This window comes from Sabethes cyaneus, chromosome 1, assembly GCF_943734655.1.
Source record: "Sabethes cyaneus chromosome 1, idSabCyanKW18_F2, whole genome shotgun sequence".
In the NCBI taxonomy this organism is placed as follows: domain Eukaryota; kingdom Metazoa; phylum Arthropoda; class Insecta; order Diptera; family Culicidae; genus Sabethes; species Sabethes cyaneus.
In genome coordinates, this window is record NC_071353.1 from 128,833,587 (window position 1) to 128,853,770 (window position 20,184).

A 20,184-nucleotide genomic window follows, 5' to 3' on the forward strand; every position below is an offset into this window, starting at 1 on the left:
TCCACTGTGAGCAACAATACACCCTGACGGAGGAGCAAAAAGGATGCATAAAGAATACCCATGGCTGCAAAGATCAGGCCATCATTGATGCAGTCATTGTGGGGCAAGCGATGTACAACCAGAGGAATCTCAGTATGGCCTATATTGACTACAAGAAAGCATACGACTCCATACCTCACACGTTCTTAATTAGTAGTCGTGAGGTTCCTGCAGTATGCGATGGGGCAGTGGACTACTACAGTACAACTTAGTGATGGGAAAACTGTGTGGCGCTCGTGAACGTTGCGGATTCAAAGCGGTATCTTCCAAGGGGATTCGTTCAATCCACCCCCTTAGCAAAACGGTTAACAGAAACGGTCATGGCTATAAGATTAGGAATGGCGACGGCGAGCATGAAAACGTGATCCATACTTTTTCTATGGATGATCTCAAGATCTATTCTGAATCAACAGAACGACTAGGAGTAGCTATCAAATTAGTTGAGATAGTAAGCAGCGATATCTGTATGGAATTTAGGCTTGACAAATGCCGATCAGTACAGCTTCAAGCAGGGCGCTTGACTAGTTTTGATGGCTACGAGGTCTACGATGGGTAGATGATAAGGGATATGGTTCGTGGCGAATTGTACAAATACTTTGGTTTCAGGCAGCTCACCAGTATTCGCCACACCGACATCAAGATAGAGCTGCGGGATAAATTTGTATGTCGAGTGAACCATGTCCTAAAGTCTTTCATCAACGCGGGGAATAAGGTACGAGCACTGAATACATTTGCCATTCCCTTGTTGACCTACAGTTTTGGAGTAGTGAAGTGGAGTAAAACTGACCTAGAAGATCTTGAGAGGAGGGTGCGGCGAGAATTCAAACAAGTTGGCATGCGCCACCCTCAATCGGCACTGGAGAGATTTACTTTACCACGAATAGAAGGGGGTGTAGGAATAGTCGACATTCAAGCACTGTGCGTTGCTCAGGTTCGTCAGATGCGTGAATATTTCGTAGAATGCGCAACTTTACATGGAATATGCCAAGCTGTTTGTGCCGCTGATAGTGGCTACAGCGCTTTACATCTGGCGCAACCAGACTACGACCTCAGATGCAATCTAATGTCGATGGAAGAGAAGATTGCATCTTAGAAGCAGAAAGCAGTACATGGTGCTCACCCCTACCAATTGAACCGGCCTTATGTCGACAAGGTCGCATCGAACTCATGGTTCTCCATAGTGGTCGAATCCAATATGATAGCCATTCAAGACGGAATTATGCCGACGAGAAATTGTGGACGGTATATCTGGCATTAGGATGTAGAGGATGTATGCCGAATGTGCCATCAACCACAAGAAACCATCGACCACATTATAGCTGGCTGCCCAGTACTAGCTAATGCAGCCTATACAGAACCCCACAACAACGTAGCAAAGATATTGCACCAGAAGTTGGCGCTGCAATGTGGTTTGTTGGGGGAAGATGTGCCAAATTACCGCTACAAACCAGATTCCGTCTTAGAAAACGACCGTTCCAAGCTATATTGGGACCTCACCGTTCTGACGGACCTTTTTATTCACCACAACCGACCGGACATTATGGTTTACGACAAGGGTAGACGAATAGTAACCACCATTGACGTCGCCATTCCACTGAGCCGTAATTTGGCGTCAACACATGGTCACAAAATTGTTAAGTATCGTTCGCTGGCAGTGCAGTTGAAAGAGTTGTGGAGATTAAAAGAGGTTCCAAGGATAGTTCCGATAGTGCTTTCCGCAACCGGAGTGGTTCCGAAAGTTTTGCTGATAGATCTGAAGGCGTTGAGTCTTGAGATTAGACCGAGAGCTAGCTGCGATGCAGAAATCAACGATACTCAGCACCTGTGCAGTTGTCCGTCGGTTCCTGGGTCGAGACGACAGATATACCCCAGATGATAATGCTATGTAAAAAAAATGTGCAGATCCACCGAGCCTAATCCCCCTTTGGCAACTGCCCGGGGTAGGTGAAATTTCGCGACTATGTCGCTTGGAGAGATTCCTACCGTGCATCTGGTGAATGTTGGTAGGTTTCAGTGTCTCAAACATGTCGTAAATTCTCGCTTCAATAATCCACCCGGTATCTGGAATAGACGGGTCTAGCGTGCGAGATTTCTCGACCAGATCGAAAGTAACTTGCGAACTCCGAAATGCCTTGGAAAGTGGCGACGAGTGGTCAAAGATCGAGTTCAAGGGAGACAACCCATTGAAACAGCAAACAGAAAGATCAACGTGTGACGAGACGCTTTATTCTCGGAAAACATAGTGGGTATCAGTGGTAGTGAGAAAATAATATCAAAACCATTGGCTTTGCTATTACGAATGATTCGTATTTGGTACGAGAGCACATTCGTAGCCCATTTTGCACCAGAATGTATTCGAATGACGAACGAGGTCGGCTTCGCTGTTTTCCAATAGGTGTCGGTATTATACTATTTTTATCGTGTACTTTTATAACATTCGTATAATGCACGAAGCATTTTTTAGAATACAATAATTTGTACGAATACGCCCTCATATTTATGTACGAATATACTTCGTGGTAGAAAACAACAATATAATTCGTTTACCGTCGTCTAGAGTCAAAGTCCCCGAACATTCATAGGCCATTGTTGGATGGATGATGATGTGCAATCGGTGTAGTTTGTGTAAAGGTGGTGAAATTTTGCAAATAAAACCAAAACAAAAAATTACACACACGTTCGGAATAAGATTTACCAAAAGCACTGGTTAAATCCTTCCCATTGTTTTATCAGATGGCTCTGGCCACCAAATCCGTTCCACAAAGTTATTATCAATAACTATCAAAGAGAAACCTTAGCCTTTTACGAGGGCGTTTTACACTTTCTTTCAATACTTTGTAATAAGTCGAATTTACAATAGAAAAAAAAACAAGTCAACAGATTCCGAATCACCAATTTTGAACGTCTAATTCGAATGTTGTTCAGTGTTATGAGTGTGATGTTTTTCCCTTAGTTGCTGCAAAGCAACAACGTAGTTTTGTTGCAACAAAAAGGGCAGGAAGCTTTGAAAGTTCAAAACAAAATAACAACTACATATATCCGAATATGATGACGCCATGAGAACTGTTTTTTCACCTCTCTTAATTTAAATATTTCAGCTTCTCCGTCGTTTTTTTTTTTGATTTTGCTTTGTTTCACCTAACAACATCAATTGGTAGTTGTATATAAAAAAATATTTCATTATATATTTTCGAATAGTCTACTTACTGTTGTTTTTTTACTTTCATTTTTTTACTTTGCTCTAGTTGGCGGTAGTCGCAGTTTGTTTTTTGTTTCTTTTGTTGGTTTTTTCCTCTTTGTTTGTTTGTTTTAATTTTATCTAAATAGACACTAATGAATTCGCGCTCGTTCGCTTCGTCCGTTCAAAAACACCAAAATCCGAGCATCTTTCGCCCCGGGTAACTAGATTGTTGTATTCGTGTGAAGAAAAATATACACCTAGCTGCTTGTTTGTTGATTATTAATTGTAAGAATTTAGAATTCTATTCTTCAAACTAACTTTTATTAATAGGTTTTTTTCTCTAGTTTTTTTTTGCTTTGTTTCTGCAGGTTTTAACTGTGTGTAGTCTTAGTTGACTGCCTAAAGTTGCGCGCTCTCGCCTTCCGGGCACCGGATTGGGGAAAATGTTCCGACTGTACAGGGTTTTCAGCTTTCAACTTCAGCGCAACGACTCGGACTGACTGACCCAGTAAAAGGAATCGCGAAGCTGGAAGCTGTTTTTAATTTCATTTTAACATTTCCCGCTTTCGAGAGCCGAATCCTCCGGTGCCCTCTGGTGGAAGGGATTGCGCCTAATTTTCACTGAATTTCTTTCATAGTACGTTTTTTTTACGTTAGCTTTTCGCAGGCCAACGGCGCCATCACAAACATGTCTTACGCTTTGTCGTGTTGTTTTTTTTTTGCTTTTTCATTTTGCAAGAGTATAGGTTTGCACACATTTTACTCTGTAACATTTACTATAATATCAAAAACTATACTTTTTGTGTGAGTGTGTTTGTGTTAATGATTTTTTTTACGTTTGTGTTAGACAAATCGGTTGTATAAGAATCACTATATCCTTCTAGGAAAATAACACTTATGTACAGAACGAGTTTTTTTTTTGATTACCTTTTTGTTAAAATTTTCTTCTAATAGAACACTAACAATCGTTTGTTTTTTTTTTACTTCATTAGGTTATGTACAGATCTTTTGGATCCCCGACCCTGTGGGATTGGCCGTAAGGCCGTGGATTTATTGCTTGATTAAAACACGGTTTCGTTTTGTTTATGAATGCTGGTTCTAGAGCACTAGTACTGTTGGATGTTTCGGTGAGTGCGATGAGCTGAAACTATATGTTACTTCATATGTACAGACTATTTACAAGCGGATGGAGACGGCTGGTAGGTTCACTAGATAGGGGCACATTTTCCACCAGCCGACTCCAGCCAGAGTTATAAAAATTCTAATTGTTTATTTTTATACCGGTATTCACCTGCCAGAGTTTGTTAATTTTTACACGATTTTCCACTCTCTCTCTATTTCCGTTGCGTATTTCCGTATTAGTCTTAACTTGAGAAAATTACTACACATATTTTGACGCGATTTGTATTTTTTTTGCTAGTATTATTCGAAACCTATTGCTAGTAATTTGAAACTCAAGAGTGAAATAACTATTATTGCTTACGCTATCGTTTGTTTTCCTAGTGTATGTCTCTGTCTCTCTTTCATGGAAGAGGGTAGGTCCCACAGCCTCTTAAACCGGGTCCAGCCCTGCTAATAAAAGTGGGAAGCGGGAGCGAGCGGTACAGTTCGGGTGGGGGAGTTTTGGAATATTTTTTTTCTTCTTCGATTCGACGATTCAACATCTAACCTTGAAAGTATAGATAGTGTACTTCGTATAAAATTTGCGAGTTTCTTCATTTTGATTAGTCTTTCTAAAAGATAAATTCTTCTCAGCCAACCTTCTGGCGACGGGTGGGACTTGATACTACAATTGGAACCGCCCCGAGTGTTGGAGCCTACGTATTTTGTTGTATGTTTTGCTTGTGTGTGTATGTGTGTGCGCGCGTACACTTGGTGTTTTAGTCTTAGGTTGTCAGCGCCACCACCGACACCAGATTAGCCGGTGGTGTTAGCTTGTTTTAGTTTGGTTGAAGAGAAAGCTTCAAGGAAGCAGTTGGCCACTTCTTCTTAACGGGGTTATCGGAGGTAACCTCCGCGGTAACCTCCACCGCCAAGCTGTGCACCACTGACCGCCCGCTCCGTAGCTTTTTCGATACTCCGGGAAACGCAGCGATAGCAGCACACATATGCCAAACATCACTTGAATAGGATCCGTCGGAAGGCCCTCCGGAAGTCCTTGTTGAATATAGTGTAGATGGCCGGATTTAGGGCCGAATTCATATATCCCAACCAAAATGCTAGCGAAAATGCAATATCAGGTATATGGCAGTCCTTGCAAACGGGCACCAGAATGTACAGGAAGAAGAACGGTAGCCAACAGGCTATGAAACTACCCATAATCAACCCCAAAATTAGGGTCGCCCTTTTCTCCTTCTTCCTCGCTATCCTTCGCTTTTCTTTTTCCGGATCTCTGGGCTTTACCTTCGGTAAAGCCGGTTCCATCTCACTGCAAGCACTATCTGTCGCTCGGGCAGATATCGAAATCGTCTGTTGACCTGGCCCGGTCCCGGTACTTGACCCCGCGCAATTACTTTTGGCATTGTTATTCTTATTCCTACCTCGCCCCCTTTGCCCGAAAATTGGTTGACACAGCCTGAATTTAAGTGGTTTCACCACAGCACACCTACTGACCACACCCGAGTCCGAACTAGACGGGTCGAACTCACTGACCATATCCGTCTCGATACCAACCGACAGTGCTCGATTCCGTGGACTTATCGCCGCTCCAGAATTTGCAGCTGCTCCGTTGTTGCCACGCAACAGGGGCAGCGCCGTTAATCCACCGCCTGGCTTGACAACTTTCAGTGTATCCTTCATTTCCTGCATGACCGCCGCGTGATCGTGATCCGCTGCCTCACTGGTGGACATATCCGAGGCAAAATCGCACGTCACCACCGGAATGGCCATAGTGGCGCCACTGGTCCCACCGGCTGCGGCTCCTAACCCTCTGGGTGGTGGTTCTATCGTCGCTATCTGCTGCTGGTGGCTAGGGTTATTGTTTAAACTATTGTTGTTGTTGTTACTGTTGGCAGCGGGATGCTGACCGTTGACGCTGGTAGCCGTAGGGGCCACTGCGCCGGCCGACACGGATGAGGCACTGGGGAGAGACGGCATCGGATTGGTGCCGACGGGACGAGTGAAGCTGGTGTCCTGCAACAGGAAAAAGAAGACGAATTAGGTCGAGATACAGTTTTATCATTCAATATGAAAAGCAGAATATGTCAGGTAGCTCGATGAACTTTCTTCCTTTCGTAACAATACTAGTGAACAGAGGTCTGCTCTTCGTGCTAATTGAGCTAATTATTATTATTTTTATTAATTATTATTTATAGGCAACTAGCTGACCCGACAAACTTCGTATTGCCACAAATTAACCTGTGTTGTACATAAATCATGAATCTCGGATGATCTTTGTCACAATCTCGAGTTTTGCAAGCCCCCCAGTGGGCGGCGCTTCCGACGGCGGGCCACCGGCAACACTCGCGACCGTCTCGTCCTGAATGATCTAGTGTTACTATAGATAGTTTTTGTGGTCTTATATTGACTAATGTTTTATGGAAGAGTCTCGAATTTCTCGAGTTCGATTAGTTTTTGAGTTTCGCAAAAATTTCTGTTTTATTTGTATGAGAGTCCATATCCCCCTACCACAGGGGTGAGAGGTCTCTAACTATCATAAAATGAATTCAAGACTCCAAAATCTCCCACATGCCAAATTTGGTTCCATTTGCTTGATTAGTTCTCAAGTTATAAGGAAATTTGAATTTCATTTGTATGGGAGCTCCCCTCTTAAAAGGGGAAGGGGTCGTAATTCACCATAGAAAAAATTTCTGCCATCTAAAACTCCCACATGCCAAATTTGGTTCCATTTGATTGATTAGTTCTCGAGATAAGAGGAAATTTGCATTTCATTTGTATGGATGCCCACTTTCTAAAGAAGAGAGGGGTCTCAATTCACCATAGAAAAAAATCTTGCGTCCAAAACCACTTACATGTCAAAATTGGTTCTATTTGCTTGATTAGTTCTCGAGTTATGAGGAAATTTGTTTTTCATTTGTATAGGAGCCCCCCCCCCTCTTAAAGTGGGGAAATCCATAGAAAATATACCATAGAAAATATTCTTGCCCCCAAAAACACCCACATGATAAATTTGGTTCCATTTGCTTGATTAGTTCTAGAGTTATGAGGAAATTTGTATTTCGTTTGTATGAGAGCCTAAGGGGTCCTAATTCATCATCGAAAAAATGGATGCATCCAAAAACACCCACATGCCAAATATGGTTCCATCTGCTTGATTAGTTCTCGAATTATGAGAAAATTTGTATTTCATTTGTGTAGAAGCACCCCTCTTAAAGTTCGGAGGGGTCCTAATTCACCATAGAAAATATTTTTGCCTCCAGAAACCTCCACATGCCAAGTTTGGTTCTATTTGCTTGATTAGTTCTCGAGTTATGAGGAAATTTGAATTTCATTTGTATAGGAGCCCCCCCTCTTAAAGTTGGGAGGGGTCCTAATTCACCATAGAAAATATTCTTGCCCTCGAAAACTTTCACAGGCCAAATTTGGTTTCATTTGCTTGATTAGCTCTCGAGTTATGAGGAAATTTGTATTTCATTTGTATAGGAGCCCCCCCTCCTAAAGTGAGGAGGGATCCCAGTTTATCATAGAAAAAATTTTTGTCTCCAAAAACACCCACGTGTCAAATTTGGTTCCATTTGCTTGATTGGTTCTCGAGTTATGAGGAAATTTGAATTTCGTTTGTATAGGAGCCCCCCCTCTTAAAGTGGGGAGGGGTTCTAATTCACCATAGAAAATATTCATGCCCTAGAAAACTTTCACATGCCAAATTTGGTTCCATTTGCTTGATTAATTCTTGAGTTATGAGGAAATTTGCATTTCATTTGTATAGGAGCCCCCTTCCTAAAGTGGGGAGGGGTCCCAATTCATCATAGAAAAAAATTTTGTCTCCAAAAACACCCACGTGCCAAATTTTGTTCCATTTGCTGGATTAGTTCTCGAGTTATGAGGAAATTTGTATTTCGTTTGTACAGGAGCCCCCCCTCTTAAAGTGGGGAGGGGTTCTTAATCACCATAGAAAATATTCTTGCCCTCGAAAACTTTCACATGCCAAATTTGGTTTCATTTGCTTGATTAGCTCTCGAGTTATGAGGAAACTTGTATTTCATGTGTATAGGATCCCCCCCTCCTAAAACGGGGACAGGTCCCAATTCATGATAGAAAAAATTTTTGTCTCCAAAAACACCCACATGCCAAATTTGGTTCCATTTGCTTAATTACTTCTCGAGTTATGAGGAAAATTGTGTTTCTTTGGTACAGGAGCCCCCTCTTAAAGTGGGGAGGGGTCCTAATTTACTATAGAAAATATTCTTGCCCTCGAAAACCTTCACATGCCAAATTTGGTTCCATTTGCTTGATTAGTTCTCGAGTTATGAGGAAATTTGTATGGAAGCCCCCCCTTTTAAAGAGGAGAGGAGTTATAATTCCCCTTATAAAGAGGGGAGGGGTCTCAATTTACCATAGAATAAATTCTTGTCACCGAAAACACCCACATGCCAAATTTTGTTCTATTTGCTTGATTAGTAGTCGAGTTATGCATAAATTTGTGTTTCATTTCTATGGGAGCCCCCCCTCTTAGTGGGGGGAGGGGTTTCTAACCATCACTAAAACCTTTCCTGGCCCCAAAAACCCTCTACATGCATATTTTCATGCCGATTGGTTCAGTAGTTTTCGATTCTATAAGGAACATACGGACAGACAGACAGACAGACAGACAGAAATCCTTCTTTATAGGTATAGATATGAACAAGGCAAAATCCGCCCGTTCATATTCGTGATATATTGGCTGTAATACGTGCGCATTTTACTGCCGGGATGTCAACTTTGCCCCTCGAGATGTAGCAATTTCAAGTCTACATAACGGGCGAGTGAAAATTACTCCTTAAGCATAAACCATTGAAGTGTGGTTATTGGTGAGAGGCGTTATTCGCGTCTCATAATGGATCGAACGAAAGTACTACGCCAGTCGTAGTCCGAAAGTCTGCGCGATGAGGCACACTGTCTTTTCCGGGATATGTTTTTATTACAAGTCCTCTGACCCATCGGTTTCTCAAACTTTCATCCCCTATCATCACTAAGTCGCCTTGACTAATTAACCGAGCACCGTGAAGCCACTTGATTCGTCTTGTAATCGTCGGCAGCAGCGATGCCAGATCAGCGGTTTTCCCGCTAGACTTAGCGGGATTTCAAGTCGGATAGCGGGACTTAATAACCAAACGGCGGCTAGCGGGAATCTAGCGGTTTTCTTAAATAACTCAGCGGGATTTTAGCGAGATCGCGATTTAGCGATATTTGGTAGGCAAGAGTGCTGACAGAGAGGTTGACAGCAAAAAACTTCGTTTATTGACAGTCTAATGTCTGCTCATGCATTGGCAGATGGTTCAGTATATCCTGCTGATTAGAAAACTCCGTGGTTTTTGCCTAGAATGGGATCAGTTCTGACAAATACTCATTAGAACTTACTGAACAAGAAGACCACCAAACCAATCCGTTTTGCGTATTCCTAATTTTTCCACAAACTAATTCGTTGCCAATGGCAAAATCCAACTGATTCATGAATTGCAAACAAAACAACACAAACAACTTATGTATCTATATACATCATAATTTGCTATATACCGCAGCATTTGTATGATAACAAAACCAAAAAAAAATCGGCTGATGAGCCGATAAACCCTAAGTCTAAAAGACAAATCGGTACATTTTTGCTAAAACAAAATAAATATCAGCGAGAACAAAGAGCCGATGCGCTTTTCAGATATTTTTGAATTTGGGCTGCTTATAAAGATTGAAACATATCTTCTTTTGTCACCAAAAACCATAACCATTTGCCAGCTTTGCTGAAATTTTGCATTATTTTTATCATAGCTAGACACAGAAAGAGAATTTGTGCTAAAGCTTTTTTCGAAATTTTCGCATGTGTTCTTAGACTCCTTAATTATAAGATTAAGGAAAGATAAGATTATTCTTGCGAAATGTCGTAGTAAATTGTCATTATATGAGGGATAACAAGATACTTCTTTTTCTGTTTCCTGAAGCTTCGTCAACATGAATGCAGCAAATTTGCATAATGTTCATTTAATTGCAACCTCTCAATTTCAGCAGATCATCTTGATTTCAAATGCAAGTCTTACTGAAATGAATATTCTGCACCAGAAACGAAGGAATAATATGACTTTTGGTTCAGCGGGATTTCTAGCGGGAAATAGACTCTAGACAGCGGGATTTCAGCGGGAAATCAACCTCTGGGCAGCGGGAAAATGGGCAATCGACCTGGTAACACTGGTCGGCAGGTATTCTTTTAGCCAGCGACGCCAAAATCCGTCCAGCGTATGTTGGATCATGTTCTAACACCCTCTCAATTCTATTCCCGTATCAACACGTTCTTTTTCCGTTTGCTTCACCCAACTGCATTTCAACAGGAGGAAATGGTTCGACGTCAGAGCTGCATGATCAGCGCGTCTCAAGCGGAACACAATGGTCAACGAACGAGAGTTGATCATGTGCAGTGCGTCTTTCGGCAGTGTTTCGGACGATTCGTCGTCCAGCTTTCGTTCATTCAATAGGTAGCGAGCTCAGCAGAGCTGCTTTAACTGACCGAACCATTCTCTCCCAACAGCCTCCCATGTGTGGTGCAGCTGGAGGGTTGAACTTCCACTGAGTAGTTGCATCTATAAATGTACTTTTCAACTCAGCATTAATCTTTGCGCCATTTCCTCTTTCAATTCTCTGTTGGCGCCTTCAAAATTCGTTCCGCGGTCGTCCGTAAATTCCTGCTGGCGAGCCCCTACTAGCGATAAATCTGCGTATAACCTTTTTACAGGAATCTGTCGGCAAACTGTTTTGCCAGTTCCAGGTGAATGGCTCGCGTTGTTAGGCAGGTGAAAAGGCCAGCCAGAAGGGTCCAAAAGACGCTTCTATAGCCAGTCGTTGAGGTAGATCTGCCGGTTTACAGTCCCGGTAGTCACGAACGGCGCGCTCCATTTGCCACATGAGTAGATGCTTGCGAAATCATGTATTTCTTGGCAAACTTTGAAAGTTTCTGCTTCCTTATTCCCTTCGGAACATCTAACCTGTACTGGGCGGTCAAGTACAGTAGTCCCGAAAGCTGCCGGAAGTCCGACACGTACGTTGACGTACGTCTCATCATCCACGACGACATTCTTGCACGACTTCCGGCAAGAATACGTCTGCGTGTTTCTCTGCTGCAGTTGTTATCCGGCGTCATCCCGAGGTATACAAATTCGTCCACCACCTCGAGCTCGTCCCCGTCGACTATCGCACTATTGCCTATACGAGCTCGATCACGCTCGATTTCTTCTGCTAACAGGTACTTGGTTTTAGAGATATTCATCAATTTACTGCTTCACGTTTACTGTTTCACGTTTCAGTTTGAAATACTGCTCAGCAACTGCTTGGAATGGGCTTTCAACAATGTTTACGTCGTCAGCGAAACAAATAAATTGGCTGAATTTATTGCAGATCGTGCCCTACATGTTAAAAACCGCACGCTTCACCCTCTAGCGCTATGTTGAATAGAAGACAGGAAATACCATCACTTTGTCGAAGTCCTCTGCGGGTTCCAAACGGGTTTGATAACGTTCCCGATATCCTCGCACAGCACTGTACACCATCTATCGTGGTCTTAATTACTCTTGTCAGCTTCCCGGAAAAGCCGTTTTCGTCCATCATTCACCATAGGTTTAGGTGGTGCGTAGGAACTCGGTATTCGCGACACTTTTGGAGGATCTGTCGCAGAACAAAGATTTGGTCCGTTGTGGATCGCCCGTCCACAAAACCGGCTTGATGACTTTCCAAGAATCTACATGCTAGCGGCGATAGACGGCAACAGATGATCTGAGAAAACACTTTATAGGCGCCATCGAGAATGGTGATCGTTTGATAGTTCTCACATTCCGACTTATCGCCCTTCTTGTATATCGGCATATTACTCACCCCTTCTACTCCTGTGGTAGCTTTTCTGTTTCCCACATCCTGACTATCAGCCGGTACAAACAGGTACCCAATCTTTCCGGGCCCGTCTTGATAAGTTCCGCTACGATGCCATCCTTGCCAGCTGCCTTGTTATTCTTGAGCTGCTTGATGGCTACAATTACTTCACCTATTGTGGTGGTCGGCACATCACCATCATCCACCGTACTGATGTAGTCATTCTACCTACTGTCTTGATATTCCGTCTCCGCGTCATTCAGGTGCTCATTGCAGTGCTGCTTCCCCCTATCGATCACATCACGTTCATCCGACAAGATCCCTCCGTCCGTTTCGGCTCGCGGCACAAGGTCTTTGCAGGATACATTCAGTTTCTTGTGGAGTTTATGCGTTTCCTGAGAACGATACATCTATTCCATGTCCTCGCACTCCGTATCTTCCAGGCGGCGCTTCTTATCCCAGAAAAAATGGGTTTGCTGTCTTCGTTTTTGTCTATATCGTTCCACGTTTTGACTGGTCCCGTGCTGGAGCATCGACGTCCGCCCTGAACTCTTCTTATCTAACATCATCTGATCTTCCTCATCGAACCAGTCGTTACGTCGATTCCTCTCACCGAACCCAATGGCAGCTTCCGCTGCGCCGTTGATAGGTGCTTTAATGCTATCCCAACAGCTCTCGAGAGGGGCTTCGTTTAACTCTGCCTCACCTGGCAGCGCAGTCTCAAAACGTGGCGCGTACTCAGTTGCGACCTCAGGTAACTTGAGTTGTTCCACCGTGGCAGGAGACAGTACCGAATGTTGGTAACAACGGAAAGTCTTTGGCGCATTTTAATCATCAAAAGGTAGTGGTCAGAATCGAAGTTTACGCCACGATAGGTTGAAACGTCGATGATATCCGAGAAGTGCCTTCCATCAATCAAAACGCGGTCGATTTCCGATTCCGTCTAGGAGGCTGTACCGGAAGTAGGTACTTTGTATAACCATATTTTTGGAGGCGGCGAAGTCAATGAGTCAATGGCTGTTTTCGTTCGTAAGCGGGTGTGCGCTGAATTTTCCATTAACCGGTCTGAATTCCTCCTCCTGACGAACCTGAGCGTTGACGATTTTTACGTCATATCTTGGGTAGTTGTCATATTCACGTTCAAGCTGCGCGTAAAAATCGTCCTTATCGTGCTCGTCATTTCCCAGGTGTGGGCTATGCACGTTGATGATATTGCTAATGTTGAAGAAACGGCTTCTAATCCTCAACTTACACATACGACTGTCGATTGGTCACCACCCAATCACGCGCTTTTGCATGTCGCCCAACACGATAAAAGCTGTACCCCGCTCGTGTGTATTGCCGCAACTCTGGTAAATGGTTTATCCATTGCTATACGAATGTACCGTAGACCCATTACAGCACATTGTTCATTTCTGTTTGGTTTATTTGGTAGTTGAAAACAACCGGTCTGAATTCCTCCACTTGACGAACCTGAGCGTTGACGATTTTGACGTTATCACGACAAGCCATTTTTCCCTACACCACCCAAGTAACAATTTGAGTTTTATTACACTCTTATGATGGCATTTAAGACCAAAATTGGTCTTGAAGACCACCATAAGAGTACAATAAAACTCACATTGTTGCTTGGGCAACCAACAAACACATCCAAGAGCCTTTGAATACAATCGTCCATGGAACAAACTGCTGAATATTGTTTCAAGTTGTCAGCATACATCAGCTTGTATCCTACTTCAATCAGCGAAGCAATATCATTCACAAATAGCGAAAACAGAAGAAGTCCTATGTTGCTGCCTTGCGGTACACCAGAGAGGTTGGAAAACTGGGAAAATAAGCAGCAGTCAAGCGTTGAACTCTGCCCCATAGGTAATAACTGAGCTATCTCGTAGAATTCTGAGATGCGCCAAGACGCGTATAATGGCACGCAATCTTTAAATCCGTGTAGATCAGCATATTTGTATACTTGGTACAGCTCGTGATTCATGCGTCTGCGCCACACTCCATTTTCCATTCTGCCACCAAGTATAGATCGCAGAATTTTACGCTCAAAACCCCCAAGCACTCGCCGATCAGCTTCCTTTAGCGTCCATGATTCGTGTCCGTAAAGGGCCACCGGGAGGATTAGTGTTCTGTAGAGCGCCAGTTTTGTGCGAATTTGCAAACTACGGGACTTCAGCTGGCTACGTAATCCGTAGAAAGCCCGATTCGCGGCTGCAACTCGTCGTTTCACTTCGCGGCTTACATCGTTGTCACATGTCACGAGTGTACCAAGGTATATAAATTCCTCCACTACTTCATATCGTTCCCCATCTAACTCCACCTCGGCACCAACACCACTTGAGCTCCCACGTTCCCTACCAGCAACCATGTACTTCGTTTTGGCAGTGTTAATGGTAAGTCCCAATCTCGCAGCTTCCCTTTTAAAGGCCTGAAGGCCTCTTCCACTGCTATACGGTTGATTCCGATGATATCGACTTCATCCGCAAAACCAAGAAGCATGTGAGATTTCGTGATGATAGTTCCATTCCTTTCCACTTTTGCTCTTCGTAATGCACCTTCCAAGGCAATGTTGAATAGCAGGTTAATGAGTGCATCCCCTTGCTTCAGTCCATCCAACGTCACGAAAACAGCTGAGGTCTCACCCGCTATTCTAACGCATGATTTGGATCCGTCTAGCGTCGCACGAATCAGCGTAACTAGTTTCGTCGGAAAACCATGTTCTAGCATTATCTGCCACAGCTCATTTCGTTTAACTGAATCGTACGCCGCTTTAAAGTCCACAAACAGATGGTGTGTCTGCAAGTTGTACTCCCGGAACTTGTCTAGCAACTGACGCAGGGTAAACATCTGATCCGTCGTGGAGCGACCCTCACGAAAACCAGCTTGGTACTCGCCGACGAAGGACTCCACTAACGGCCTCAGTCTGCAGAACAGGATACGGGAAAGCACCTTGTAGGCAGAATTGAGCAATGTAATTCCTCGATAGTTTTTAGACTCCATTCGATGTCCCTTTTTGAAAATTGGGCAAATGAGGCCATCCAACCACTCCTCCGGCATTTGTTCTTCCTCCCAGATCCTGACAATGATCCGGTGGATTGCTTCGTACAGCCGCTCGCTCCCCGCTTTTAGAAGTTCAGCCAGGATACCGTCCTTCCCAGCAAGCTCACAGTTTTTCTGCTCACTGATTGCCTTCTTAACCTCCTCCTGTGTTGCTGGCTCCACAGCTTGACCATCGCTTACAATTTCTATCCTGTACCTGCTGATCTCCGCATTTACCTCTCCATTCAATAGTGTCTGAAAGTGCTCCTTCCACCTGGCTGCTAACGCCGTTTTGTCGGTAAGCAGGTGTCCAGTACTATCATTGCACATCACAGGCATGGCAAAATTCCTGCATCTCAGCGTTTTGTAGAAACTCCGTGTGTCGTTGCTGGCGTATCGCTCCTCTGCGCCGGCGAGCACGTGCTCTTCGTACTCGCGTTTCTTTAGACGATGGATTCTTTTTTCCGCAGCTCTAGGCTCTCTGTATCTCTCTCTGTTTTGACGCGTTGCTGCAGTGAGCATGCGACTCCTGGCCTGGTTCTTTTCGTCTGTCACTCTCTGGCATTCGGCATCAAACCAGCTGTTACGCTGTCTTCCACGCGTCGTGTCTACTACCTCTCTCGCTGCTGTTTGGATGGCACCATGGATGTTCCTCCACAGCCAATTTATATCTTCTTCTTCTACCTGCTGTTCTGCGATTCGCTGGTCAAGCTTCCTGGTGTACTCCACTACTACGCCGTTTGCCGTTAACCGCTGGATGTTGAAACGCAGCGTCCTCTCAGTGCGAGCTTTCGCCGTATTCGACAGCCTTGCGCGAATCTTACTCACTACGAGATAGTGGTCAGAGTCGATATTTGGTCCACGAAAAGACCGTACATCGATAACGTCCGAAAAGTGTTGACCGTCAATCAAGACATGATCGATCTGAGAGCTAGAGTCTCCATTTGGATGCCTCCAGGTGTGTTTCCGAATATTGAAACGTGGAAAGTAGGTGCTACAGATGACCATCCCTCTGGCCGCGGCAAAATTTATGAGCCTCAGACCGTTATCATTGGTCGACAGATGCAGGCTATGTCTTCCAATAACTGGACAGAAGAATTCCTCCCTCCCGATCTGCGCGTTTGCATCTCCGATGAGGATTTTCAAGTCGTGTTTTGGGCACTCTCCATAGGTCCTCTCAAGCTTGTCGAGTTTTACGACATCATTAGCATCATCGGATTTATCATTTGTCGGTGCGTATAAGTTGATTAGGCTATAGTTGAAGAATTTGCCTTTAATCCTCAACACGCATATACGGTCATCTACGGGCCTCCACCGGATAACTCGTTGCTTTTGTTTTCCCAACACTACGAAACCGACTCCATGTTCTGCTTTCTTACCGCCACTGTAGTAGATGTGGTACTTGGTACTTGATTTTGTTGTAACAAGTGTAAAATTGCTCACTATCATTTCAAATAGTTTGAACGCAGCAGAAAGACTAGTGATGCCACGTTCCGACGGTCGCCACTTTTGAAAACAAGGACCATGAATGACCGCTTCTGCCACGGTTAATGTGATGAATTATTATGATTTTGCACATCCAACTAACTAACAGACCACTAGTGAAAGCAAAAAGTATCTAGAAATATAACGTTTAAACTGTCCTGGATTTGTTCACTTGCGTTAGACCGTTTTCGATTAAAATAATTATTCAAACCAACAGCTGAATCATATAACTTACCTGTTCACTGGGCGGCTTCAGTGGCTTTTTTCGGATCCCTCGGCGTGCTCGCGCCTTCGCAGCATAGTAGATCCTGATGTAGACAAACACCATAATGCAGCTTGGAATGTAGAAAGATCCGAGCGCCGAGTAGAGCACATAGCCAATATCTTGACTCAGCTGTAAAAGACAGAAGAAAACAGAGTTTCAGGTACAAATATTGCACACGAAAGATTGATGTAAATACATTCCGAGATTGGGTCAAAACTAACCGATGAATGGAAAGTGTAATTTCATTAATCTTTGAACTAATTCCTTCCTTACCGGTGGCGCTGTTGTTGCCCCAGCATATTTGCCCTTCGCTGGCAAAAGTGTTAGTTACTGGCGGCAGCAACCGTAAGCACTTTCTCGACTCTAATTGTTTTAATTTGATAGAATTAATTTTCATTTTCCCTCCTGTAAGTTATTTGCCTGGTCATCATAAACTACCGCGCTGCTGCTGCTGCTGCTGCTAGAAGACGCTAGCAGCGAATGCAATGGCGACCGATGACGACGACGACGCCAAGGATTGCCACCCGGAATGATTGGTGGCCACTGCCGACCACCCAAGCCTGCTAGCTAGGTGCTAGCGCTACTACCACCTCCCGTCACTAAACCATCTTGGCCTTGAAAGTTGACTGCTGGCTCGGTGTGCAGCCATGCAGCAGCAGTGCAACTGAAGAACCGAACACAGTTTACATCAAATCCGATTCGGCCACTGACTGCAGTGGCGGCGACGAGGAGACGCAGTAAACGAATTCGAGCGGAGATGAAACTGAATTTAATTAATGGAACACGGTCGGAAAGAGAATACTTCTCTCCGCCCCGATGATGGTCAAATATTTTTCAGATTGGATGGCAGCAGGATTGAGATTTATTAGGTTTCCGTTAGCATCAGTTTGTGCTTAAATGCAATTACGGTGCTTCATCGGGCAGAGGAAATATCGTCCTCAGCTTGAGCTTCGGTAAATCCTGGTGGAGACGGTCGTCGTTTAGCGTTTTGTTGGGTGGTCCGGTTCAATAAATCGAACGGATAAATCGAACGACACGGTGCACAACAAGAAATTGCCGTCTTCATTTCGTAAGAACGATAGTTTTGAAAAATAAAAAATAGAGTTGCTCGGAGTAATTGATTAATTGAAATTATGGGATTGATTTGCTTCCGTTAATTACTTTTTCGATCCATCTATTACATTGTTTCACATGCAACTCTCGGTGGAGCATCCAACCAACCGACTTGTATTAGTAATAAGAATTAAATAAACATATCCTTCCTGGAATCCAGTGATTTTACCATTTGATCGAAATGCATCGGAACTTTGGGATCGTAAATTGAATCGCTAATCCCTAAGCAACGATTGAAATTTCCATATGCATAGTCGGATTGTTGGTCGGCAAAAGCTCATGCTTGTTGAAATTTATTGCATTGCAGCACCAGCAGAAGCAGCAGCAGCAGAATAGCATAGCATAAATTATACAACAGATTCAAACCTCTAGGCTGGGAATGTAAAAACGTTACTAACGAACAAAACCCAGGGCCCCATAGGCACTTTCAGTAGCAATGAATAATGGTTTTTTAATGAGTTAGATGAGACAGAAAAAGTTCCCAATAAACAATTTCGATTCCATTAGCTGGCCAAACCATTCCGGAATATAGATAGGTAGGGAAACACATGGCAAATCAGTCCAAAAAAAACCGAAGGTTTCATTTATGCTCAATTTGTTATGAATTTAGAGCAGAACTAGAAATGGCTGTGCTTGCTAAACTTTTCCCCGCCCGTCCGTTCAGAAGGTTTCTAGTTGGAAGCCTTCTATCAATTACTCCGATTGCAGTGGCGCTATCTCGCGCGCATTTGTGGAACCGAACCGAACCGAACGAATTTCCAACCGTTCGCTGCGCTCGCTCCAAGCGAATAACGATATCGTTATCGCGTTTATCGTAATTCGAAAATCTTTGCTGGAAATGTTTCTGTTCAGGCACTTTCAGTGAGCGAGTAGAGTAATTGAAACGCGATGGTGCTTATCGTTGCAGTCCATTCCTGCTGCTGCAGAGCAGTTCTCGTTTCGGGAAACCGTGTAGCCTCGGATAGAAAACGAACGGAGAGAACCTTCTGCGTCCGGAAAGTCATCTGCGAACCACGTCGAAAATCGATTCCCAATCTATTTTGCACTAACTGGCTACTCGGAACCAGATGCAACCAGCAGCAGCAGCTAGCAGCCAGCACAGCTTTTTGTTCCAAACTTTGATTTTATGGTGGTTCCGCTATTAAAATTTTATCGCCATCGATTCGCCGCCACTGACTGGTTCTTCATCCTGCATCCACCAACCATCATCCACTGCATGTGGCACCTACATGAATTTATTGACATTATTCCGTTGCAATGTTGGTACCCCGTCGATTATACTAGTAGGTAATAATTTTCCATCAGCAAAAATCTCGCTTCAGCAGAAAACGCTGCACACACTACAGGACATTGCCGCACCGCCGGGGAGTGACGTGGGTGTGGAACTGCACTAAATCTGTTTTGCGAGCTGTAGGATTTTCACTGGCGTCAACATAAAGTGTTTTTCTCGATCGAAACGTGGACGGCGGATCAGTGGCTGCATGTGCTAGAGAACTTCCGGGCACTGAAGAAGTTCTAATGATGGTGCAATTGAAATTAACTATGTAATTGAATTCACTGATTAGCGCGGGTGTTGATTCTTTTTCGTTTTAACAGTGGCGGTGCTTTTGTCTCTGTCTTGTGTTGAATTGAAAATATTTTTTTGTAACGTTAAAGTTTTATTATATTATTCTAAATTTGGTTCCTGATTATAGACAAAAACGCCGGATTGCTTTCTGACCGTTTAAAATATTCTCAGCCCCTCAGTGCTGATTCCCTTATGTCATGAAACATGTGTGCCAAGTTTGGTGGAAAACAGTTGAGGCGATCTGGAGTTATGGCGGAACATACAAACATACGTTCAGTGTTATACACAGGAATCCCCCGAATGAGGCGACGCACAGTAGTCCAAAAGGGCGAAAAGTGAAACTTTTTTCCTAGTGTCTCTTGTTTTCATTTTATCATTTATGGTCTTCAGCACTTACGTTCGTATGGATATCCCCTTTTAATCTAAGGCCGTTTTATGTGTTTCGCGTTCGCGAAAGGCTTGATACACGTCCATTTTTTTGTTCAT

General features: G+C 43.8%; 1 protein-coding gene across 1 annotated transcript in view; it reads right to left on the reverse strand.

Annotated features, from left to right (window-relative positions):
* Positions 1-3,327: 3,327 nt before the first annotated feature.
* LOC128733132 (alpha-2A adrenergic receptor) overlaps positions 3,328-20,184 on the reverse strand; it is a 485,720-nt gene continuing 468,863 nt past the window's right edge. Inside the window, exons 3-4 of the mRNA XM_053826756.1 lie at positions 16,989-17,147; positions 3,328-6,352 (exon numbers count right to left, since the gene is read on the reverse strand). Coding sequence (XP_053682731.1) covers positions 5,339-6,352; positions 16,989-17,147 — 1,173 coding nt within the window. The 3' untranslated portion in view covers positions 3,328-5,338. The remainder of the gene's footprint in view (positions 6,353-16,988; positions 17,148-20,184) is intronic.